The sequence below is a fragment of the Callospermophilus lateralis genome, chromosome 7 (assembly GCF_048772815.1).
Source record: "Callospermophilus lateralis isolate mCalLat2 chromosome 7, mCalLat2.hap1, whole genome shotgun sequence".
Taxonomy (NCBI): domain Eukaryota; kingdom Metazoa; phylum Chordata; class Mammalia; order Rodentia; family Sciuridae; genus Callospermophilus; species Callospermophilus lateralis.
The window spans coordinates 70,896,937-70,923,471 of record NC_135311.1 but is presented as its reverse complement, the minus strand read 5'-3'; the positions used below and the strand labels follow the sequence as shown (position 1 = coordinate 70,923,471).

At 37.6% G+C, this 26,535-nt stretch overlaps 1 protein-coding gene across 4 annotated transcripts in view; it reads right to left on the bottom strand.

Annotated features, from left to right (window-relative positions):
- Positions 1–2,607: 2,607 nt before the first annotated feature.
- The window catches only part of Kyat3 (kynurenine aminotransferase 3), a 49,142-nt gene continuing 25,214 nt past the window's right edge, over positions 2,608–26,535 (bottom strand). For all 4 annotated transcript variants that reach the window (XM_076862198.1, XM_076862201.1, XM_076862197.1 and 1 more), the window contains 8 exons: positions 26,083–26,208; positions 25,867–25,987; positions 22,833–22,909; positions 21,158–21,247; positions 15,931–16,117; positions 11,248–11,321; positions 10,685–10,771; positions 2,608–2,815 (listed from right to left, as the gene is read on the bottom strand). In XM_076862198.1, the coding sequence (XP_076718313.1) occupies positions 2,753–2,815; positions 10,685–10,771; positions 11,248–11,321; positions 15,931–16,117; positions 21,158–21,247; positions 22,833–22,909; positions 25,867–25,987; positions 26,083–26,208 (825 nt within the window). In that variant the 3' untranslated portion in view covers positions 2,608–2,752. The remainder of the gene's footprint in view (positions 2,816–10,684; positions 10,772–11,247; positions 11,322–15,930; positions 16,118–21,157; positions 21,248–22,832; positions 22,910–25,866; positions 25,988–26,082; positions 26,209–26,535) is intronic.

Sequence of the window (26,535 nt, the reverse complement as noted above, 5' to 3'; positions counted from 1 at the left end):
CGCCAATAACTAAAAAATAAATATTAAAATTCTCTCTCTCTCTCTCTCTCTCTCTCTCTCTCTCTCTCTCCTATCTCACTCTCTCTTAAAAAAAAAAAAAAAAAAAACATTATATGTTGAAAAAATGGAATGGCACCCTGATTCTCTGGATTAAGCCATCATCCTTACAATCATCCTGAGGTCTTATGTTACTTCTCTAACCTCACATCTACTCCTCTCCCCCTTGGCTAATCCATCCAGTCAAACCAGATGTTAAGCAGTCTTAACACATGGCAGATACTGTCCTGTTGCAGAGCCATTGTACAGGTTATTTCTTCTCCCTGGAATAATCTTAAGCTCTCTACCACGTTCCATTCTTCCTCTCCTTTAAGTCTGCCTCCATGTCTGCTATGTGAAATCTACCTGAACACACTATGTAAAATTGCAATTACCTTCTTCAATCCTCTCATTTCTCCTATCCTGCTCTATTTCATTTCTTCATTTTATTTTGTATAAATTCACATACAATATATTTCATTTTGCTCATGATTTTGTCAGTCTCCTTCCTCTGGATAGATGGAAAGGCTTAGAGGGCAGGGATTTTTTGTTTATTTGCCTGGCACACAGGAGTTCATGACTACCTGTGGAAGAGGAAGGAAGAGAGGGAGAGAGGAAAGGAGTAAAAAGAGAAAGAAGGAAGGAATTCATCTCCAAAGAGAGAGAAATAATAGGGCAATCAATAGACTCCTGAAAAGGATTTTCTAAGATGGGAGCCATCTGAAGATACCCCTCATCTTCAGCAGAAGATGAGGATATAAGAGAATGAATCGAATCAGTTGTGAGAGTGTGAGAAGAAATGGAATCTAGAACACAGGTGGTGGGATTAACACTGAACAAGTCCAGGGCTGCAGAATGGAATCTTAAAGCCTGGTAAAAATTTCCTCAAGTCTTCTGCAAGGGTGGACAGGCTAAAATTTTTCCATGGGATTTGTATTGTTATGCAATAGTTGGTTTCTGGGATTCTGAGACTAACTCCTTCTTGAAATCAGGGTCTGGCAATTTTTAACCAAGTCTTCCCCACTCTGCTACTACCCTCAACCTGTCTGTCCCAGATAGGCCAAGGGATAACCTTTACAACTGGAGGGAATGATCAAAGGCTGAGTGCTGATGCAGATGAACTGGGGTTACTGATTGGATCCCATGATGAAGTGCTGCTGTGTAGTTTGTTTTTGTTGTTTCCTGTTTTCCCCCCAACACAGATGAGGTCATCTGCTATGATTTAATTGTGCTGCTGATATAGTAGGCTTTAAGGTAGGAGGACAGGGAGGTTAGTTTTTTTTTTTTTTTCCTTTTTTCTTTTTTTTTTAAATTATGAAGAATGGGAGATATTAGGAATTGCTGCTGTGGTAATAGGTAGAGGAAACTCATTGGGAGAGCAAAAGCACAGAATTATGTGTAGTTTAGGTTAATGACATGAACTCATGATTGCTAGAACTTGCCCAATTGTGCAATTTTTCTCAGTAATGCTCAACATCCCAGGTGCAGGGATGGAACTTCAGCCTCAGGGTTATTTATTTTTTCTTTAACCAGGTAAGTAAGTCAGAACAATGGGGTAATAATTCAAAGCAGCAAAAATATTTTGGCTGAAGTGATGAACAATGAAATCTAAGCTAGGCAAAGAAGAGAGTAGAGATTAAAAGAGGACCAAGTAGGAATAAAATGGAAATTTCTATGGATTTTAGCAGTGATTATCCAACTTTAACCTGTGCAAAAATCAGAACCAGATCCTGAAATTATTGTTCACTAAGCCTGCAGTGAACACCAGAATCTATTTCTAACATACACCCTGTTGATTCTTATGTAATAAGGGCATGGATCAGGTTTTGAGAAATGGTGGATTTGAAACTGTATTATGTTTAAAAAAAATTATGTCTTGAGAGGGTGTTGGTGGGGGGGGGAGAGAGAGAGAGAGAGAGAGAGAGAGAGAGAGAGAGAGAGAGAGAGAGAGACTGAGACTATAAGCATGAGCTGGAAGGATAGGTGGTTATAGTGTGATGATGAATTTATTATCTCAAAGTTGAAATATCTCTGTCTGAATGGTGAAAGCCTCAATGTGTGCCTAAAGGAGTGGGTGGCTGAAGTGGAGTGGAGGTGAATATCATCAGAGGTGAAGAGGTCAAAGTACAGAAAACCTAGCTTGTCCATGTAGACCTTGAAGCCACCCCAAATGATGCAGTACTTGGAATAGAGAGAACAAACCATGAACAAGGTTCAAGGGCATTGGTAAATGAAGGGTAGAGAATGACAGGTGCATGAAGATATGGGACAGAGGGGTGTAACTGGCTAGAAGTTTTCCCACAATGGAGAAATGAAATCGGCTATTGTTATGAGTAATTGTTTACCAGGTTTTACATAGATTAGGCCATCAGACGACCTTCATATGAAGCTGATGCTATTTCTACTCCCCTTTTATAATGAGGAAAATGAAACAGAGGTTTTGCAGGTTAAGATCTCCCAGTTCTCATCTACTATGTTGGGTTGACTGTCATAAAATGATAAAAGGTGTTTTAAGACATTTCAACTAAAAAAGAAAAAGTTTAGATCTCCTGTATATTGTTAGCAATTAGGTTAACTTTGGAAAACAATGGAAATATTTATTTAAATTCATTGGTGCTGAAATATTTGTTTTTTTTTTAACACACAGCAGGGGGCAGCACTGAGTACAAGTCCATACTAGGCCATGTAGTGGAACCCTCAGCGTGGTTTGCATACATCAAGACTTCCGTTTACTCCATGCCTTGATGATTTCCTCAGCAGCATCCAGGGTGCTGTCTTTCTGTAAATTAATGAAATGATTACAATCATTACATACCAACATAAATTCAAGATGAATAAGATTTAAATAGAAAAGATATAAACCATAATAACACAAAATGAAGATCGCAGTGAATAACTGATCTTAGGTGAAGAAAAATCTTCAAAGTTAAAATGTAAATGCAGAACCCTCAAAAAGGAAAGTAGTGAAATTAATTATGATTATAGAATTAAGGGGCTGGGGATGTGGCTCAGGCGGTAGCGCGCTCGCCTGGCATGCATGCGGCCCGGGTTTGATTCTCAGCGCCACATACAAACAAGGATGTTGTGCCCGCCAATAACTAAAAAATAAATATTGAAAAATTCTCTCTCTCTCTCTCTCTCTCTCACACACACTCTCTCTTTAAAAAAAAAAAAAAAGATTAAAAAAAAATAATTATAGAATTAAATCATAGAGAAGAGCTTACACTGAAAATTAATAGCAGTCTTTTCTCCCATCTCCATTTGTCCCTATTAATCCCCCCCCCGAAAAAAAACAACCTTTTACAGCAATATCTGGGTTTAGTTCTAATGCTCGCCAACAAAATCTAAATAATATGCTTATGATTCTATTTCTTTGTGAATCTAACATATTTTCATTATAATTCACTTTGACCAAAAATTTTAGTTCATGAAAGCATTTGCCCACACAGAAATCTGTGTCCAAATGTTTATAGTAGCATTATTCTTAATTGCTAAAAAGTGGAAACAATTCAAGTGTCTATTACCTGATGATCAGATAAATAATGAATGTGCCACTGATGCTTAAAAATGCAATTAGTGCAACTGATCCTTTTCTTGTAAAGTAGGCATTTGCATTTCTTTGAGTACCTTATTTGACTTTTTTCTACTTTAAAAAAATTTTATAAGAGTGCTTTACTTGTTCAGTATAACCATTTTATGGTATATAATACATAGACTTCTCAGTTAAAATATTTTAGCTTATGTAGTTTAATGGATTAACCATACAATTTGCTTATAGAATATGAACTATAGATTTGACATAAATTATCTAAATTGCTTATTGTCAAAAAAATTTTAGTTTATTTTAAACAAGACTTTGCCTTTCCCTATCAAAATTTCAGCTATGATCATCAAAAAATAATCCACTTAGTTCTTGAATTGGTTATATGTGCTATGACAGAAAATTAAACTAAAGAGTAAGCAGCAAAAAATCAGTTTTGGGGTTTCCTCTTCTGTGCTTCTTCTTTCTCTTCCCTCTCTTCTAGAATGATTCAGTATGAAAGCTAATAGGTGGGGCTGGGTGCAGGGGAAGTCCGTGTGTGGAGGCCAGGGACCTGCGCAGCCTAGTGTAGGATGCTGCAGCCAGAGTGGAATGAGCAGGGTGACCAATTTGGATGGCAAAAGGTGAGCAGGAGCAATGGTGGCAATGACCTGAAATAGGGTAGTGCAAGTAATGCATCCGCGAGGTAGTGGGCCCCATGCAGGGTTCTGTGCCCTGGATGTGGTGAGGCAGGCACACAGCATGCCTGTCACAGCCCAGAAAGGGACAGGGAGGTTCCTATGTAGTGAATGACAGAGGGAGTGTGGGGCGGGGTGTTGGAGACCTAGTGGAGGGCACTTCTTCCAGTAGGGTGACAGAGCAGGTCAACATGGGGTGTGGACGCAAAGATAGGGTGAGAACAATGACCACATGGGGGAGGTGACAGCAGCTTGGTAGAAGAAGCCTAAGTGGGGTAAAGGGCATCCACTCAGAGATTTGGGGATTGGGTGAAAGTAGTTACAACAACAGAAGAATGATTACATGCAGAGGTATTGCTTAATTAAGTAATTAAGTAACGAGAATCACTATTGAGGGAGGGAGTTCAAATATGAGAAGGGAGAAAATTATAATAAACCTTGTTGTGGCTTTTAACATGTTAGATGTAGGTATTCGTGCAATCGGCCCTTCGTATCCACTGGTTCTGCATCTCAACCAATTGCTGATTGAAAATAATTTAAAGAAATTACTTTTATACTGAACATATATAGATTTTCTTGTCATTATTCTCTAAGCAATATAGTATAAGAACTATTTTATAGTATTTGTATTATATTAGATTACAAATAATCTAGGGGTGATTTTAAAGTATACAGGAAGATGTGTATTTGTTATGTGCAAATACTATGCCATTTATATAAGAGACTTGAACATCTGTGAATTTTGGTATCTGTAGGGGTTCTGGAACCAATCCCCTTTGGGTATTATGTATAAATGTGTATGTATTTATGTGTATAAACTCACATATTCCCTACCTCTGTCCACTGGGAGGAAGGGTCTGGAATTAGCAATACCTCAACAGTAGTGACATTCTTAATGTCCAGATCTTGGTTTTTAAACACTACTCTGCACTTAAAAAAACCAGGCATCCTTGGAAATAGTTGACTCCAGATTGTGGTTGATAATGATTAGATGAACTAGTACATCTTCTTAGGCCATAAAGTAAGAAGATACCCCAAAATGATGGAGATGCATCAAAGGAAACAGAAGGCAGCTTAAAGGAGCTCCTAGTGGCCAAGTCTGGGAAAATATGACTATTAAAATATCCAAGGATAGTAGTAGTAGCAGTAGTAGTAACAATAATGATAATAAATTACAGCCATTATAGCCCATTGAATAAAACTGGAAACTGTGGGTTATTACTATTACTAAGGAACAGGTAAACTGAATAAATTATTGGATGAGATATGGAATATTTTCAGATCTCCAAAGTACCTTGCCACAAAATACTTAAGATTTTTTTTTAATGGAAAAAGTATAACTTTACAGTAGACAAGGTAGAAGAGCACCACTTAAATGATTGAAGTTAACACCAGCAATAAAAAGAACAATTGAAATTATGTGTCATCTCTTGCAATAAAGGCACTACTTTTATAGTTTTCTTACAAAGTAAACAGCCCAAATTTAATCATAGAGAAATATCAGACTTAATTGAGGGACTTTCTTCAAAATAATGGGTACACACACACATGCACACATACATATATATCAAGATCATGAAAATAAAAAAAAACCTGAGGAGCCATTCCAGTTTGAAGGAAACATAATTATAACTAAATGCAATGAATATACTGGCCTAAAAAGTTTGACATAATTCTGGTGTGGATTTACTTCTTCATTATAAAAAGGGCCTTATTAGGACAATTAATGAAACATGGATTAGATGTGAGGCTTAGATGGAGATAATAATATATCAATGTTAACATCATGACATTGAGGGTTTTATTGTAGCTTTGGAAAATGTTCTTGTTTATGGGGAATATGCAATAAAGTGTTTGGGGTGAGGGGACACTGTAAGTAATTAAGTTGATGTTTTTCCTTCAGTCAGTCTCCACCTACCTCTACCAGCCACTCAGCTCTCTCAGTTCTCCTCTGCAGAGGCAATGCTGAGATTTTATTATGTATCTTTCAAAAGCTATCTCAGGTATTTATAAGCATCTATTGCTTCCTTTTATATACATGATACTGTTCTGTGCAAATTGTTCTGTTCCTTGCTTGTGCTCTATCATTCTTTTCTTGATGTAAATATGCTACAATTTATTCAAGCAGCTCCCGCTGGTGAATATTTGTAATCTTTCGCTATTACAAACAATGCTTCGCTGAAAATCCATGAACATGATTCAAAATGTTCAAGAAAAAAATCCACAGAAAAACAATCGTAAAAGTAGAATTTCTGGGCCAAAGGGTGCATGAATTTGCATTTGGATGGAAACATTTGAAATAACCACCAGAGATTTTACAAATTGTACTCCTACTCTTAAGGCGTGACAAGTATTTTATGAAGTTTTAGTTGCTGCCAATCTAATACATTAATAAAATTTCACTGCAGTTCTAATTTTCATTTATCTTGTTATGAGAAAAGCTGAGTGTCCTTTCTTTCAGAAGTTTGACAGCTACTGAGAATTTTACCCATAACATTGTAAAGTGCTATTTTCTACCTTATTACTTTTATCAACTCTGAATCAAACTTGTTTTCTTTAGATTTCCATTTTTCTTGGCATGTTTTTGTCATCTTTCTCTAAGGACTTCCAGCTATTGCTACACTCTCTTCCAAAAGCAGATGCTGGTGTACAGAGTTTCAGTTTACAGGGATCCTCCTCTCTGGCCCTCCAGGAGGCTTGGCTGATTTTGTCTGGAGGCCCAAAGAATTATTTATCTTTGAAGTTCAGTATATCAAACAAGGCATACTCCATGTCATTCATTGTGTCCCACATTTTCCTGAGACCAGGCACTTTCTTTAATCTTTAATTTGTGTTTTATTTGTTTTTCATTTTTTTTTAAATGGAAAGCATTCTGAAACATTCTTTTTGGGTTCCATTTGTCCTACAAATGGACTCCACATACTTCATTTTTCTTCCACTTCCATACTTTTTCTAAAATTATAAAATTCTTTGTTGCTTTCCATTTCATCTTCCTTATTTTTCTCAATCCTTAACATGCACATAGAGTTTTACTGTCCTTTGTGATATTACCAATGCCACCCATAATTCCCAATAGCTTTATTTTCCCTTCAGTTTCCTGCCTGAGCTCTGACAAGTACCATTTCATCTTCTTATATTATCTTATCCTATCTTGCCTGAACTTTAAAATTCTCTGCTTTAGTCTATTGTTTAAAAAGTTTAGAGTTTCAAATGTCACAATTTTTATTAGTTCCATGGCAACATTTTCCCAGTGAATGGTCTGTCTGACATTTGTTTTTCCTTGTGCCTTTCTCTTTTCCTTATGGTATCCTTTTAAAAAATTCATAGCTGGTCCTTTTTAATTATTAATCACTTTCTACTGAATTCCCTAGGTAAGCTCTCACTGCCAGCACACACACTGTTCCCAGGGTTGTACATAACAATGGTGCTACCCCCTGCCTCTGTCTGATTTGAAGATATATTTGCAGATTTGTGTAAGGGAGGAGCAAGGACACTACTAGAAGACAGCAGAAATTCTTCCTGGCTCACAGCGTAGTTTAATACTACTGAGGGAGAATTTTGTTAGGGGAAGGTCTTTTAGACTTCATTTCTTCCCAACTAATTAAATGGTTGCCCCTAATTTAATGTATTTCCTCCATATTGAATCAACATAATTTTGGCAATGATGACATGGCTAAAAGAGGAAATCTACAGCTTAACCAGAATCTCCTTTCTATCCTGCCTTCCAATGTTTAGATGACATGACCATATGCTTCTTTTCTGTTTCATCCATGAATCTAGATGAGCTCACTGCCAGGATAGCTACTGTTCCTATTGTTCTTGGTAATAAGCATGGTACCTGCTGGCTTTGCTGACAATTTGTAGATACAGAAGCAGGATCATCCATAGGTGTCCTCTCTCTGCCATCACTTCCACTGAATTTGGTAACCCTTCCTCAACCAATGGGGAATCTCAATTAGTTTACTGTTCTCCTGGCCGTTTTTGAATATTTTCCAAAAGAGAAAAGGAAAGGTCTGTGTTTACCATTTTAAAACTCAAGTTTTGTACTACTCTTTTTTTTTTTTTTCCCTGTTGGTTATGTTTATAGACTCAAATACTAAACTTATAAAGTGGGTCCCTGAGTTAAGATGGATTATTTTGACTTTAGGGTGGTGCAAAAGTGACAGGCATTGAGTAGAAATCAGATGTTGAATTTTGATCTTTTCCCTGGTTAGTGATAGATGCCGATAGTAGCAATGAACTGTAGTTCCCAGTCAACCATGTGGTCATGAGGGTAAACAATTGGTGCTCCACAGCGTACTCTGTTGCTAAGCTATGAGGTTCAGTAGGTTAGGTGCACTAAATGCATTTTTGACATACATATTTTCTACTGCGTTTATCCAGATGCGACCCCATTGTTAAGTGAAGGAGCACTTGTACCTGTTTCTAGAGCCACTGTAAGACAGTATTAATAGCCTTACTTTTTCGTTTTCATTACAATCAACTGAATATTTACATTGTAAGATTGCTAAGGTTTTTATTCTGAATAGGTCTTCCTCAGTTTGTTTATAGGTTATCTCTAGAGGTGGAAAACAATATTTACATTATTCTAACTAGGATTATGGCAGAGTCAGTTGATATAGAGTGCCTTGATCACAGTAATACTATTTTCAGTAGCAGTAACATCTATTTTTTTTTTTTTTTGGTACCAGGTATTGAACCCTGTCTGGGGCACTTAACCACGGAGTCACATCCTTAGTCATTTCAATTTTTTTTTTCTTTTTTTTTTTTTTAAATAGAGTCTCTCTAAGTTGCTTAGGGCCTTACTAACTTGCTGAGGCTGGCTTTGATCTTGCAATCCTTCTGCCTCAGCCTTCCTAGCTGCTCAGATTACAGGCATGCACCACAAGGCCCAGAGCAGTAACATCTTAAAAACTGGGACGATACCTTCAGAAAACTTTGAGTGCAGGTCTGATGGTGATGAGTTCTCTCAGCTTTCATTTTCAGGAATGTCCTTCATTTTCATTCTTGAAGGACATTTTCCTGGATAATACAGACTACAAAGCTGACATTTTCAGCAGTTTAATCATGATATACCTAGGTTTTTTGTTGTTGTTGTTGTTGTTGTTGTTGTTGTTGTTGTTTTGGTTTTATAAATCTTGCTATATAAGTTCAGTGAACTTTTGAGATCTTTCAGTTGCTTTTTACCAAAATGGGAAAAATCTAGCTGTGACTTCTTCTTTTTTCTCCATATTAGAGATTGAACAGAGAGGCACTCTTCCACTGAGCTATATCCCCAGCCTGCTTTATTTATTTTTAAGTTTTGAGACAGTCTTTCTAAATTGCAAAGACTAGGGCTAGGGTTATGGCTCAGAGGTAGAGCACTCGCCTAGCACGTGTGTGGCTCTGGGTTAGATCCTCAGCACCACATAAAATAAAGATATTGTGTCCATCTATAATTAAAAAATACTTAAAATAAATAAATAAATAAATTGCAAAAACTAGCCACAAACTTGGGATCCTCTTGCTTTAGGTGTCTGAGTAGCTGGGATTATAGGCATTGCCACTGAGCAATTGGTTATTACTTCCTAAAATACTTTTTCTGCCATATTTCTTTCTCTTTTTTGGGTACTCCAATCGCGTTTATATTCTAACTTGATGTTATCTCATATATTTGAGGTTCTGCTTATTTTTTAAAATACTTTTTCCCAGGTGGGAGTGGTGGCATATGCCTGTAATTGCAGTGGCTCAGGAGGCTGAGGCAGGAGGATTGCAAGTTCAAAGCCAGCCTCAGCAAAAGTGAGATGCTAAGCAACTCAGTGAGACACTGTCTCTAAATAAAATACAAAATAGGGCTGGGGATGTGGCTCAGTGGTCGAGTGCCTCTGAGTTTAATCCCTGGTACTGCTCCCCACCAAAAAAAAAAAAACAAAAAAAAAAAAAACTTTTTCTTTTCTTTTTAAAGACTGAATCTATTTCTATGACTCTGTATATAAACGGACCTTTATTCCTCTGATATTTTCAATCCTCTATTAAACCCTATGAATATTTCAGATTAGATATTATATTTTTAAGGTCCTAAATTTCCATGTGTTTCTTTTTTTATAGTCCTAAATTCCTCTGTATACTCCTTATGACGATATTTTCCTTTTTCTTGAATACTTTTTGAGAAAGTATGGGTCACTTTTTTTGGTGTGTGTTTTCACACATCTAGTTATTTTTTTTAATTATAGGCTGGGCATTGTTATATTATAGATAAATTTTCTGGATTATGTTCCTTCCCTCAAAGTAGGTTGTGTCTAGTTTTGGTACACAGTTAATTTCATGGCAACAAGTCAAAAATGTAAAAACTGCATATGAACCTATAATTTGTAGCAACAGAGTAAAAGTGTGTTATAAATTGCAAGGAAGGATATTATAAATGTGTTTTGGGGTATAACAGGGAACTTACTTTAATGAAGCAAAACCTCACAAACTTCTCAAACTGTAGTTTACTGTCTGAGTTACAGAATGCCGAAACAGGAATGGCTGATAATTTCTGAAAAATAAACAGGATGATCTAGTTGGAAAACTATTTACATTTCAAATATTAATTTTGAGAAATAAATACACACTTCTGAATATTAACAATTTCCAAAAAGAAGAATATTTTTAAAATTCCTCAAGAAGCCAGGTGTTGTGGCACACGCCTATGATCCCAGCAACTCAGGAGGCTGAGTCAAGAGGATCGGGAGTTCAAAGCCAGCCTCAGCAACAGTGAGGCACTACGCAACCCAGTGAGACCCTGTTCTCTAAATAAAACACAAAATAGAGGTGGGGATGTGGCTCAGTGGTTAAGTGCGGCTGAGTTCAATCCCTGGTACTCTGCCCCCTCCCCCCAAAAAATCCCTCAAGAAGCCATGAGTACAATAACACGTACCAAAAATACAGTAAATAATTTCCAAAGCATGTTAGCAAGTTTCCTTCATAATTATCTATAAAATACACATGATGTTCCAAGGCCAATAAACATACCTTATTTTTAGTCATCCATTTCACGAATTTATAGTCATATGGCTCATCATTCTTCATATCAGAGAGGTCAGCATCTAAAACAACATGGATTTCACTTAAGTCTATCAAGATTCAAATTTTTTTCTGACTTAAGTAGGTTTAGAGAACTTTCTTAGAGGATATTCACAGAATATGCTGGTACTTGAACTGCAGGGTGAGATGCAAAGTGAGAAATTCAGAGCAGCCCTCACGTGCATCAACCACACTTCTACACACACGTAGCTGTTAGAACAGGAGGACACAGGAAAGGGGAAGGGAAGAGGAGTGTTGCCTTTCCATCTAGAAATAAGATTCCATAGCAACTACTAATGAAACAACAACTAAATATATTCACAAGCGATATTTATATCTCCTAACTGATTTTTAAGCTCCATGAGGGTAAAGTGTCCATTTCTTTAATCTATTGTTTCCCCCAACACTTAGGTGAATGGCTAGCATATAAATTTTGAAAAAAAAAATGTTTGTTGAATCAGTACATATTATTATTTATAAACTGAAAATGTCTGTTTAGATTTTCCAAATGCTATACTTATCTCTTGATTCCATATAATACGCTGTTTTTAATATTTTATATTTGGGGGAAAGACCTTCAAATATGCATCCCTATTATTATCCCTTTCATCAACCTTGCTTTAAAGTCTGGGCAGGATATTTCTCTGATATTAGTTTGACATTATATTTCCTATTGTTTTAAATTTATTGACTTATAATGTTAGATTTCTGGCATACCCCAAAATAGCTAATGTTGATGGGTACTCTTATTAATGAAATTTACATGTATTACTCAAAAGAAAGAAAGAAAGAAAGAAAGCAGATATTTTACTTCTTTTATTTACTAAGTAATTCTGATTCTTAGTAGAAGCAATGGCAGGAGATTCCCGTTTTTAAGTTCTAGGATGAAGTTCATTGGTCAGGGTGTAAATCTCTAGGTTCAGAAACCAGTTCCGTTACTTATTAGTTGATTAACTTCAGTAAATTAATTTGATACTCTGTCTCTTTATTTGGGGAGAGGCAGGGAGCACTAGGGATTGAGCACTGGGGCACTTAACCACTAAGCCACATCCCCAACCCTTTTTATTTTGAGACCAGGTCTCACTGAGTTGCTTAAGGCCTCACTAAATTGCTGAGGCTGGCCTTAAACTTGTAATCCTTCTTCCTCAGCCTCCAGAGTTGCCAATATTACAAGTGTGGGCCACCATAACCAGCTTTTTATTTTTGTGTAGTGCTGGGGGTTGAACCCAGGCCTTTGTGCATTCGAGGCAAGCACTCTACCAACTGAGCTATATCCCCTCTTAGCAGCTTTGATCCTCTATCTTTCTCATCTAATAGTGGGGACTTGATAGCACCAATCTCATAACTCTCTTGAAAATGTGATGTTTGTAAAACTCTTTTTTGGGGGGTGGGGGCGGTTTACCAGGGATTGAACTTGGGACTCAACCACTGAGTCACATCCCCAACCCTATTTTATATTTTATTAGAGATAGGGTCTCACTGAGTTACTAAGTGCCTTGCTATTGCTGAGGTTAGGTTTGAATTCGTGATCCTCCTGCCTCAGCCTCCTGAGCTGCTGGGATTACAGGTGTGTGCCACCATGCCTGGCCTTGTAAAACTCTTAATGTAATACCTACTATATCACAAATGCTCAATAAATATTAACCAGTTAACAACTGTTGCTAATTGTAAAGTAAAATGTTTTCTATATTCACAAATATTATAGTTTACTTTTGTCTTTTGTTTTCCATCAAATGAAGGTTTTTGTTTTACATTTAGTAAAGCATAGAACAAACCTGTAGTATATAGAAGAACTTATACACTACAAATTAATCAAAATAAGTAAAAGTATAAAATAAAACATGTGTAGGAGGATTTTACAGACATAAACATTTCCCCCATAGGTGAGGACCATTAAGAAGCAAGCTCCACCCCCACCCACATCCCCTGAAGAAAGGTTCTCTATCCCAAATCCTTTCCATTCTTATTTTAACTACACTAGTTCAAGGTCTAAGAGGGTGTTGCATGCTTGGATGGATTGACTGAGGAAAGCACTGGAAACTAATTAAAAGCTTAGTGCAATAATCAGAGTTCCATCATTGTCCTTTTGATAATTTGAATCCAGACAAGAACCATTTTTATCTAAGAAACTATGAAGTTTCCTTTAACCAGGAATTACGTAATCAACTCCATTTTTCAATTTCCCTTTGCTGCCAGGAAAGTCTCAAGTTAATGCTAATTACAATACCATATGAACTCAGGGAGCCGAACTATTGACTTCCTCCACCTCCTACATGGCATGATTTTTTAATTTATAATATGTGGTCATTTCTACTCATACATTACTATGTATGAGACTTTTAATGTGAGTAGGCTCAAATTCCTTTTGGAAACATGAAGTATACATCACTTTCTTTAAAATAATTCATGTGGAGAATTTTGTGGATTTCTGATTCAAAGGCAAAAATATAAGTGATGACAACTGTGCTATTTCTTTTTCTCATCTCATAAAACAAGCTGCCGGTTTAGACCCAATATAGGTTTGCTTTCCAAACCTCCGAGTACAGAACATCTGAAAGGATTTTATGTACATATGGAGCCTGGGAACCTGCCAAGTTCAGCTCTCTGGCAATAGGACCATAAGAACCTCTGCTTGCCACAGCTTCTTGTTCTCTCACAACAAATGAAAACAGATAAACTTGTTTCAGTTTGAGCCAAACCTTATGTAGTAAATTCTTATATTTTCATGTTATCTCAGTATCTGTTCTGTACCTAAGTTGGACATTCTCATACCAGAAGCAAAACTTCAACACCCTCAAAGTTTCCACTTCTCTACCTCCTCTGTTCCTCTCAGATATTTTCTTTGTATAATCACCTCCTGGTGACCACTTCCCTGTGGAACAGTCAAGTACAACCCATTTGACTTGCCCTCTTGACTGCCCCCCACCCAAAGACTGCAAAGATCCACCACACCTATAATCTCTCAGTCAAAGTGTACCTCTACCCAGCTTGTATCTGCTGGTTAACGCTCCTGCTGGGATAAGACTTTGGCACACACAGTGCAGTCCTGTACTGCTGTAAACTGAAGGGGACAAGGGGATATGGGGGGTGGGGATGTAGCTCAGTGATAATTACAATTGTAATGCTAATTACAATACCATATGAACTCAAGGGACCCAACTATTGACTTCCTCCTCCTCCTACATGCCATAATTTTAAACCTGGGTTTAATCCCCAATACCACAAAAAGCAAAAACCAAAAAACCCCAGCTTTGACCCACAAGTCCTTCCTTCTCTCTCTTGCTTTCTACCCACAGGTTGAGTGTGCATTTCCCAGAGGGCCCACACTTCCTGTGATCTTTCAAGGAGCGCTGGCCTCTTCTCCCTGGGATCTGTAAGTAATACATGGATTCTTCATTTCATGTGTTTTGTTCTTCTGCCTCTGCTGTGTCCTACGTGTCCAAAAGAACCAAAATGAACTTTTCTCCTGAAAAGAGCTTTGCTACAAAGTGGCTATCTTGGTAGGATAAACTGGACACAGGTCAGACAAGAGCCCCAGGGGTGTCAGCCAGTATAAACAACGCTTCCCAGATCACACACTGAGGCATGGGGCTGCTCACCAGGATAAGGAACGTTCTGGGAAAGACACCCACATCCACCTCCCCTGCTGCCCTATCTGGGTTTACAACCACTCTCTCAAGTCCAAAGCATGGGAAAACCATGACACCTTGCTCCCCAAAGGTGATAGTGAACCATTACAAGACACAGAAATTGGTACTGTCACATATTTGTGTACTAGAAAATAATTCCTGTGTGAGGAATATAAATTCAAATCATTGTTTTGTCATAAAATTGAAGATTTCTTTTATTTTCTCCAGTTTTCTAAAATTTGGAATAAATAAAAAATTTCAGTTTTTCAAGTTGAGTGGCATATAGCTTTTTTGTAACTAGATTTTAAAAACAAAACTAAATTTAGAATAGTTGTGTACAGTTTATTATTACTTATAGGATTTTAAAAAAATATTTTGATTTTAGTTGAAGTTGGACATAATACCTTTATTTTATTTATTTATTTTTATGTGGTGCTGAGACTCAAACCCAGGGCCTCGCACATGCTAGGTGAGCACTCTACTGCTGAGCCACAACCCCAGCTCCTCATAGGATTTTTTTTTAAAGGAAAGTAAGTTATATATAAAACATCATGTTTTTAATTTCTAGATTGTGGATGGCATGTCAGAATTACATCTATCAGCTTTAATTAATAACTGTTGTTTTTTAGACATAGAACTATTGGGAATTTTTAAGTTAAGCAAAAAAGAAATTAAAATTTGTTTAAATGAACACAGGGTACCTATGTTAGTTCATATACTGGTGTTTTAAATTACATGCAGAACAGGATGAGAACAAATTCTATGTTTAATAGAATACCTTGAACAACACTGACTCTACTGAACACCACCACTTATCAACAGTCACATTTCAGGTAAAAGTTCTAAAAATAAAGATAATCATAAAAGTTCACATGGTGAAAATCCATCCTTTTCTATAGATAAAATGCTGCTATGGCTTTGACCCCAATCTTTTCTGCATAATTGTGCTATAATTTAAAACATAAGTTTCTGTATAATTGAAGTAACAAAAACCTTTACAAACCCAGTAAAGACACGTCGGCTATGATGAAGTATCCCCCATCAGGAACTATGGGTTTCAGGCCAACACTTTCAAGTAAACGCACCATCCGATCTCTTTTTACTTCTAATTCTTTTGGCAAAGAATTAAAGTAACATTCTGGGTCATCCATGCGCTTGATATCAATCCAAAGAGCTTGAGCCAGGGCTTCCTGTATATTAAGGTTGAAAAATGTGGAGAGGAAATATGGTAATGTTAGTCATTGCTCAGTTTATTGGTTTAATAGATAAAGATCATCTGAGTACTATTATTGGCAGAAAGATCATTCAGGAAATTCTGGTGAACCTATATGGAGGAATCAGTTATAAGAAAATGATTAAATGTAATGCGACAGACTCATTCTGAGTCATGAAAGTCCAAATTGAAAAGAGTAAGTATTAGCTAAAGATGGTTTATTTGATTAAAAAAAAAATCATTAAGATTGAGGTGAGCTGTAGAATAATTTGCCAAATCTCAGTCTGAAAAATGACCAGAAAAATGATAAAGCAGTCAGGTTTCCCCATCACTGGGAGGACACGATGGACATGAGAGATGACCCACTGTTTTGAGGAGGACATGTACTCCCCATTCGCCATAGTGTGGAAATCCTATCTGTAAACACTGATAACCCTGGAACATATATCTAAATGAAATAAGGATCGGCAATGAGTTTCTGGAGCATGTGAGAAACTCTTCTACCTCTCTCGAAGCAAGTCAGAAAAGCCAGGAAGAGAAGCTGGGTCAAGAAACAAGTTAATGTTAAATGCAACTGACTTAATGTTTATGTCCCCTAAATCCATATGCTGACTTCTTAATCCCCGAGGTGATGGTATGAGGGGGCTGGGCCTCTGGGCGATGATTAAATCAAGAGCACAGAGCCCCCAGGAATTATATTAGTGTCCTTATAGAAAGAAGCTAATTCGCCCCTCCTACCAATGTGGCCACTGGGAGGACAAAGTGAAAAAGTGACATTCATGAGGAAACAGGCCTTCATCTGATGCAGAATCTGCCAGTGCCTTGATCTAGCACTTCCCAGCCCCAAAACTGTAAGAAATTTCTTTTGTTGATAAGCCACCTGGTCTGTGGTCCTTTGTTATAGCAGCCTGAACAGACCAAGATGTAAAGGATCAGGCAATGTCTGAGGAGGCAACAGGCCAGGAACAGCTAAATAGGGCAAAACCAGGATACACAAAAAGAACAAAGATCTGCACATGCAGAGAGCAGAAGCTCAGCAGGCAAAGTGAACAGGGATGGCTTAGAAAGGATGGTATTGGAGCCAATAAGGAGATCCAGGCAAAGAACCAAGAACTGGAATAGCTAAGAGAGAGAGAGAGAGAGAAGAAAAAAGCAGAGTAGTCATTTTTTTCTCTCTCTCAGTTCATAAAGTTTATTTTTGTATTTTAGTATTCTGTACTGAATACTAAATGTACAAACCTCATTTAAATGCCCACTATGTGTTAGGCTCTGAACCTAGGATACACAGATAAGTTAGGGAGGAAAATACATAAAGAAATAAATGTCACTCTGTGAACAGGAAGCAAAGCAGTCAAATTTTAAGGAGATGAACCAGAAGCAAAAGATGTCAAGAACTAAAGGATAAATTCATTCACTCAGTAAATATATATTGAGGAACTATATAAATATTAAGCTTGGAGTTCAGATAAGAGTTGGGAATAAAACAAAATTAACAAGCCATAATCCTTGTTTTATAGAGTTTCCAATTAGTACACCCTGGAAGGGATTGGGGTGGAGAGGAGAAAACAAATAAATGAAAATGGCAAGATACAATTTGTTTTGTTGGAAGAACTGAGAGAAGTTCAATGTGGCTGAACAGCAGCAAAAGGTACGACATGGCAAGAGATGAGAACACAGAGCAGGCTTCATGGCAAAAGAATTTGGCAATAAAATAGCATTAATAATTCCATAGTATTAAGAAACCAGGAGCCAGTTTCCAAACATGGCTGAGGGGAAAACAGGATATCTAGCTGAAATGGAGAATAAGGTGATTCAGAAAGAAAGATGCTTGAGATGCTCAGCTGTATCTTTTTCTTATTCATTCAATGTAGAAGATATTGCCCTAGAAGATTCAAAGTGCAAAGACACCAACAGTCTAACTGCAGCATTATCCTGGACTCCTCTCTTTTTCTCAAAACCCATAAAGAATCCATTGACAAAAACTGTTTGTTTAACTTCAAAATATATTCAGAATGCAATCACTTTTCGCGAAGTCTCCCTTCGCCTTATTGGTTCAATTTACTGGCACTTCTCTCCTGAATCTCTGGAAAGTCCTTCTCACTCACTAACACACCAGATCTCCTTGATGACACAAGCCAGAATACGTCATTGCTGTGCTCAAAACTCTCCAGTGGCTGCCTATGCAGTGACATTGTCTTAAGCGACACAGTCTTTTTTTTTTTTTTTAATATTTATTTTTTAGTTCTCGGCGGACACAACATCTTTGTTTGTATGTGGTGCTGAGGATCAAACCTGGGCCACACGCATGCCAGGCGAGCGCGCTACCACTTGAGCCACATCCCCAGCCCCGCGACACAGTCTTAAGAGTGACATACACAGCTCAGCTTGATCTGACCCCCCAGCTATCCCTCTGGTCTTAGCTCCTCCTACTCTTCTCTCTAATTATCCCATTCCAGCCTCTATGCTAGTCACTGATACAAACTGCCAGTCAGATTGTCAGGGCATTTGCATTTTTCGTTCTCTCAGTCCACAGCGTTCTTCTCTAGGTAACCACATGACTGCTAAACCTCCTAAAGTCACCTTAGTGAGGCTCACAAAGATTACTGTATATAACATTGTATATTCCTCCCTTGGCACTCCATATTCCTTTTCTTCTCTGCTTCACCTTTTTTTCTTTGCCTCTATCAGCTTTGGACACCTTATATTTTAAAAATATTTGTGTATCATTTTGTCTTCTCTAACTTCAATACTCAGAAAATAGTTGTTGAATAACTGAATGGATTTATTAAAAGGATAATATGAGTTTGATATATAATAAAAAAGAACTGGGATGGAGCTCAGTGGTAAAGAGCTCCTGGGTTCAACTGTCAGTATCAAATGGATCCAAATATTAGAGCTGGCCTCTTTCATAGTATTACTTAGAAAGAGAAAGAAAGAAAAGAAAAAGAAAGAAAGAAAGAAAAAAATTTCAATGAAACCTTTTCCTATTAAGCAGGTATTTGTTCAAAGGAAGCAAAAAAATTAAGTCAATTCCGTGAAGCCAATACACTTTAGTCTTTTGTCCTTTAACTGTCTTCTAGAAATAGAACATTTTTTCCCACATTTTGGTTATTCACAGAATGATAAATAGTTTTGTTTCTGTAAATAAACACAAAAGTAGAAATAATATACATTAAAAGTTCTGGTACCTACTCCTGTCCCTATCGACTGATTTCATCCACTTCTCTTAACCTCCCAAATAGCCACTTTTACTAGTTTCTTAGGATCCTTCCAGAGTTCCTTCAAGAAAAACATAAGAAGTGAAAAACCAGCCTCTGTCTCAGAGCAAAGCCTGTCCAAGGAAAGGACATGGCCTTTGTCCTTGGAAAAACCCACAGAGCACTCCAGATTTCCGCCCTGCTAAGTTGTTTATCTACAAATAACAGGAGAGATCTGCTGCGCCAGGTGTCCCTGACTCAGTCAGGCTAGGTGGGGATCCATGGCAACCCCCCTAACAGCCACCAATCAGCATGAGACAGGGAAATACCTGGGATGCCAGATGATCCTCCCAGTAGTTTATGGTGGTTGATAACATGTTGGGGAACCATGTAGTTCAGCACGTACACCCCTCTTGGCTTAAACCAATCATTTCAAATGAATACCCCCCCTTTTGTACTGACTAATCACCCCTACCCAACTTGTTCCTGCCAGTGAATGTGCTAATCATGTTTTAGAGTTGTTATTTGATTTTCCCGCGGTGTGTGATGATTTGCTATGATGTATGTGAAGTCCCTGCCCTCTCCAAAGAGTGTATAAAACTGCTGTAAACCCTGGGCTCGGGGCCTCTCAGCATCACCAGTTGCTGTGTGTGCTCGCGGAGGACCGCTAGCTCGCAATAAATACCTCTTTGCTGCCTGCATCGATCTTGGGTCTCTGGTGGTCTTTAGGGGTCCCGAATTTGAGCATAACAGAAGTCCCCCTTTTCTTACACAAAATGTAGCATAAGTATATGTATACATTGTGTTTTTTTTTTAACTTCATAATATATTCTGGGAATTTTTCCATATCAGTACTTTTAAAGTTTCTTGTTCTCTTTTTTCCTTTCTTTTAAATAGCTATTGCAGTAGATGGAATAGTATCCCCCAATGATGCTGTATCTTCAAACTCGTAACCTGTAAATGTCACCTTATATGGTAAAAGGAACTTTACAGATGTGATTTAAATTAAGAGTCTTGGGTTGAGAGAGTATTCAACAGGGATAATGTAATTACACAGGTCCTTATGAGGGAAAGAGGAGGTAGAAGAGATAAGAGCCAGAAAGTTATGTGTTGGAAGAAAGCAGAGGTTGGAGGGATGTGACCATGAGCTAAGGAATGCAGGCAACCTTAGAAGCTGGAAAAGGCAAGGAACTGATTCTTCCCTACACCTCCAGGGGGAACGCAGCAATGCCGACACCCACCGTTTAGCCCTATAAGATCCATTTCCAGCTCTGACATGTAAGATAACAAATTTGTGTTGTTTTAGGTCACTAGATCTGTGGTACTTTGTTATAGCAGCAAGAAGAAATTAATAAAGTCATATAATATTTTGATACTTGACTAGATCAAGGTTTATTTAACTACCTGTCCATAGATGGGTAATGGACTAAACCCAATCATCTGCAATAAACAGCCACATCTATCCCTATCTTGCATGTGCTGATAATAGCTCTAGCGTAAATCCTCAGAAGATGGATTGCTGTTCCTAGGGTTAGCAATCTGTAATTTGCTGAGTGCTGCCACCATCCTTCAGAGAGTTGGTAGCACTTTGTATTCCCCACAGCAATGTACATGTGTTCAAAGAAACAAAACAAAAGAAACAAAACAAAACTAGCCCCATAACAGTGACTATGCATCTGCTCCTCAATTCCCAGATTATATTAGAAGGCCCTGCTCAGGAAGGACCTGGAGGGAAGAATAAAGTCAATTCAAACATGCAAATAAAAGTGACACCTCCACCAACAATCCATGTTTCAACCCCCTGTTGCTCCAACACCTACCTGTAAAGGAGTTGCACAAGTATAAACAGTGTTTTGTTGAACCGTCTGTAAATGTTTTATCAAATGATTGGGACCAATGGTCCAGCCAAGCTGGGAAAGAAAAAAAATAAAAACAGGTTTCAAAAATTTGTCTAATAATGTGTATCAAATTGGAGACAGCAGTTAATGCAATTGTTGAAATACAGGCAATTCAGAAATGTTCATGTTAAAGCCAGGCACAGTGGAACATGCCTATAATTCCTGGCAGCTCAGGAGGCTAAGGCAGAAGGATGACAAGTTAAAGGCCAGCCTTAGCAACTTCCTGAGACCCTCTGCCCCCAGCTCCAAAATTGGGCTGGTGATGTAGCTCAGTAGTAGAGCACCCCTGAGTTCCATCCCTAGTACTGCATCTGTATACACACACATACACAGAATAAATTAAAAAGAAAAAAAAAAAAAGAAAAAAATGTTCACACTGTGAAAGCAGGCATTCATAATTAAAATTTCAACACCATCCTTTTGGTATAAGTTTCCAACTGGAGTCTCTAAGCCATGTCTTCTTCACTGAGCTCTGCCTTTGGAAGGTAAACAAAGCCTGCAATCATTATTAACCTTCCCTCCCTCTACTAATTTGTGTCTTCTGGTATTTCCAGTGGGAAAGCTTGTGTGAATTATAGATACATGTAACTCTGAAGGAGGGCCTAGAGGACTCTCACATCATCAAAACATCAAAGCCTTTGATTCTGGAGGCCTCCTTTTGATGCTCCCTGCATCTTGGCCATGTTCAGTAGGGATGAGGCTGGAAGAGAACTGAGTTTCAATTGGATGCATTTATTTTTTAATAAACAGTATAGTGGTTAAGTACGTGGATTCTGAATTCAAGTCTGCCATGGCTTGAATTCATCAGAAGTATAATCTCAGGTAAGATATTTAACTTTTCTGTGTTTTATTTTATCATCTGTAAAACAGGGATAATAATTGTACCCATCTTATAATGTTATAAGAATGAAAAGAATTAGTACATGTAAAACACTTTAGAGTCTGGTACATGTAAATGCCAAAATATTCATCATTATTATTTTTCTTCTTTTATGCTGAACTTCCTTTGCAAAGAAAAAATAGCAGATCAACTGATCACTTATAAAATAAAAAATCACCTAATTTTTCTTATTTTTAAAGATGTTGTTGGATCTCAATAAGAATGAAGCTCAAAGCCAGGTACAGTGGCGCCAGTCTATAATCCCAGTGGCTGGGGAGTCTAAGGCAGGAGGATGGCAAGTTCAAAGCCAGCCTCAGCCACCTATTGAAGCCCTAGGCTACTTAGTGAGACCCTGTCTCAAAATAAAACATAAAAAGGCCTGTGGATGTGCTCAGTGGCTAAGTACTCCTAGGTTCAATCCCTAGCACCAAAACAGAATGAAGTTCAACATGAAAGTTGAGTAAATCAATAAACAAAAGATGATTAAGTATAAAAACCTATATAATATGAATATACACACACACACACACACACACACACACACACACATTTAACACAAAAAAAACCACTACAAAAAATAAAATACATGCCTATTTTTAATAAACTAAAAAAAAAAAAAAAAAAATCTGGGGATACTTGGCATCAAACCCAGGGCCTCTCACATGCTAAGCATATGCTGTACCATGAGCTACATCCCTAAATTCTTATTCCTCTTACCTTCCAGCCGGTCACACTGAAAGTTTTCCCAGCACTTCCTATTGTGACTGTTCTTTCCCACATACCTGGAAATGTGGCTGGGGAAAAAAAAAAAAAAAAAGGTTAAAAAACTGCTTTTCAATCTACATTTAGTAGAATCTAAAAACAAAGGTACATGAATTCAATGAAAACAAGTTAATATAATTACGTCAATAGGATTTTTTTCAGATAGTCCAAACTCAGCTGAAAATGTTGCAATGCTTTAGAATATACAATGTTGTACCAAAATAACATGTAAATAGATTTAATAATTTTAAGTGTCAAAATTATTGCCATGAGCAGGAGTGACAGGGATATCAGTAGGCAGCAATCCAGGTCAGGCCAAGTGGCAGCTGTCAGATGAATTGTGGCAACCAGTGCTCAGTGCTAGAAGTAGCTAGCTGTATGTCGAACACAATGATCCTTTGGCATGGTTTTAGTTGGGGTCGGGTCCTGATTACTGCACAGCCTCCCTTTATTCTGCTCATTTTCTGAGTTTGTTTCTCTAAGCTTCTCAGAGCAATGATTCTTAAAACGTGACCCCACACCAGCAATACCAGCATCACTATAAGAAAGGCAGTTTGTTTGGCTTCATTCCATACCACTGAATCAGACACTCTGAGGGCGGGCCTATTAATCTATGTGTATGTGTTCTGCTTATGTCTCATGGATTGAGAGATAAACCCCACATCATATAATTTGCTCACTTAAAGTGTACAATTCAGTTGTTTTCAATATACCCACAGAGTTGTGCAACCATCACTACAATCAATTTTAAAACATCTTTTCCACCTCAAAGGGAGCTCTGTACTCTTTAGCTTCACCCTCTAATAACTCCAACGCCACCAACAACAGAAGCTGTACTTGAGTTTATCAAATACACACATTTTCTCTGAAAGGCACATGACAGCCTTTTTGTGCTTAGGAACACTAGCCAGCACTTTTGCACTATGCTTTTGGGCAATTTTAAACAGCAAAACGACCATGTAGGATGCTTTTTATAGATGAGCTAAAGCAAGAAGAGTATCACCTTGTTCAGCCTCGACTGGGAATGCATGTGTTGGGTGAGGCAAATTTCTGGTCCTTCTTTGAATGAAGTGCTGTGAATATCAATTACAAGGTTGCAAATGTATTTTAGGGACTGCATGAATTTTCAAGTAAAGAATTTATAATGAGAATCAACTGTGCAAAGGTTTTCAAGTTGAGAAAATCTTTAAAAATCATTCATTCATTTATTCGTTCAGCCCTCAGATATGTATTAGCAATTAACCCCCTCAGGGGCCCTCATCTGCACCTGACTCTTACCTTTACTTCAAAAAATCCAACCATGGAACCAATTCATCTGCCTTGTCATACATTTTGCAATAGTTCTCAAAGTATGCTAACTGACACCCTGGTGATCATGTCAATGTATAGGACTTTAAAAAAAAAATCAATTTTGTTTTCTTCCACACAATTTTTTGAAGCTTTTGGCAATTGCTGTGATTTATCTGACAGTGAATGCTATGTGCTGTGGAATAAATGAATCTTGGTGAATGGATCTTAATGGCAAAATCAGAAAAACTCGAATGTGTCGGTTTCAATAGGTCTTTGTTACTGACAAGTATGAATAGCACTGTGATTTTCATATTGATTTTTAATTGTCAGATTTCTGTCAGGAAGAATCACTTCTAATTTCAAGACAGAACTGCTCCTAATTTCATCATGTCACTATTTTATGATGCACAGAATGCTGTGGTTTCAAGGTGCTATCCGAGGAATGTTTTAGAACACATGATCTCTGCAACCAAGTTTATACTCTTTGTTCTCATATAGAAGTCCTTCAGGATGCCCTTCTTCCCTATCCTCATTGGTGCTAGTCACTGTAGCACACCCTTATAAATCAAATCATTTACCTTTCTAAGTCTATATTGATCTTTCATGCCTCCCTGTCTAAGGATGGGTTCATTATCTGATAGGAATTTAGTTTTCATTTCTCATCTACTTCATTCCATCTTTTGCCCACTGCTTTTCTGATTCACTCCAGCATTTTCAGTCTCCTCCCACCTTTACGTCTGTTTGGAACATATGTTAGAAACAGTCACAACACGTGCCACGACTCGTTATATACACGTGCACTAATTTTTAAACTTAATTTATTTCTCTCACAGAATCTTTGAGTCTTCCTTTCCTTGTTCTTTTTCTATTTCCTATTTATTTATTCAACAATTACTTTCTCATGTCTACCACCTGCAAGATCCTATTCTGAAAAATGGAGACTGAGAAACCAATGTAAACAATAATCTCTACCGTCTTATAGTTTACAAGTAAAATACGTAGATTCTGATATTTACAATAAAGGGGGAAAAAGCAAAATAAGGCAGAAAATGGACAAAGCAAAGTTCAAGGACAGAAGGGTCACTATCTTAAATGTGAAGGTCATGAAAAGTGACATCAGAGCAAAGACCTGAAGGAGGGAATAATTGGGAGAAAGTGTTTCCAGGCAAAGGAAGGGCAAGTGCAAACACTCAAAAATGTTGCAGCTTAGCTTACAAGTTTAGGCCCCAGAAAACACGGGCATTTGTGAGATGGCCCAGTAGCAATGGCAGCATCCCAGGCAAGGACAGAGAGGCAGTGACTTACTGTCCCATAATTCCTTCTGGTTGCATTGGCATTTGGCAACTTGCACAGCACCGAGTATAGAACCATTCAGGAACAATTGTGCTCCTTCTGTCTAATGTACTGTGATACTGAGGAATAGCAGGATTCTTACTAAGAAGCCAAAGAGCACTACTCTGTTGTCTTCTCAGCTTTACATTGTGATGTGAAATCTCTTTCCCTAATTTTAAGTTTGTACTGTTTGTCACGATGTTCATTAATTTAGGAGAGAAGAATCATTCAAATAGCTATTTTTAAGGGCTCAGGCAGATGTCCACTACAAGGTCTATTTTAAAGCTGGCATGGGATCCTTTCCCATCAGTTGCTCTACATGTGCCCAAACACATTTAGATTTGTGACTCTGTGTAATCATCAGTACCTATTTTTAAATGCTTATTTCCAGTATATACAAGCCATTCATAAACTTCATCACTGATGCAGAGTGTGTCATATTTGATGCAAAGGTCAGCAATTACTTGGAGTTCCTCTTTGGTGTACACCTACACATATTAAAGGAAAGAGCGCAGCCAATTATTATTCCACATGTGGGAAAACAACAGGTCAAAGACTGTATAGAGTTGAGAGACTCACATACCTTGCCAATGGGGTTGTGTGGAGTATTTAGTATAATGGCTTTGGTTTTAGAATTAAATTTACTTTCCAATTCTTGAGGATCTAATGTCCAGTCAGAACTAGACCATTTTTTTCCATCAACAGGTTTCTAAGCATGAAGAATAAAGATGTGATTTAATGTAATGAATTAATTTTGCTATCTTACAAATAAATATTCTAATAAGGAAAAAATTAGAGAAAGGCTTGGTCAAGATAACTGACTACATGACTAACAAAGAACATAAATAGAAATAACTGGGCTTGAGAGCCCAAGAGGACCAGAGTCTTATGTGCACACCTGTTAAAGGAAAAATGAACCTGTCAACATTAACAGCTGTTAACATGCCTGTTTTCTTCCCCAGGGACCAGCCATAACTAAGGTTAATGTGTGGTACTACAAGGCTAATGGAAATTCTGTGATTCCTCGTAGTATATT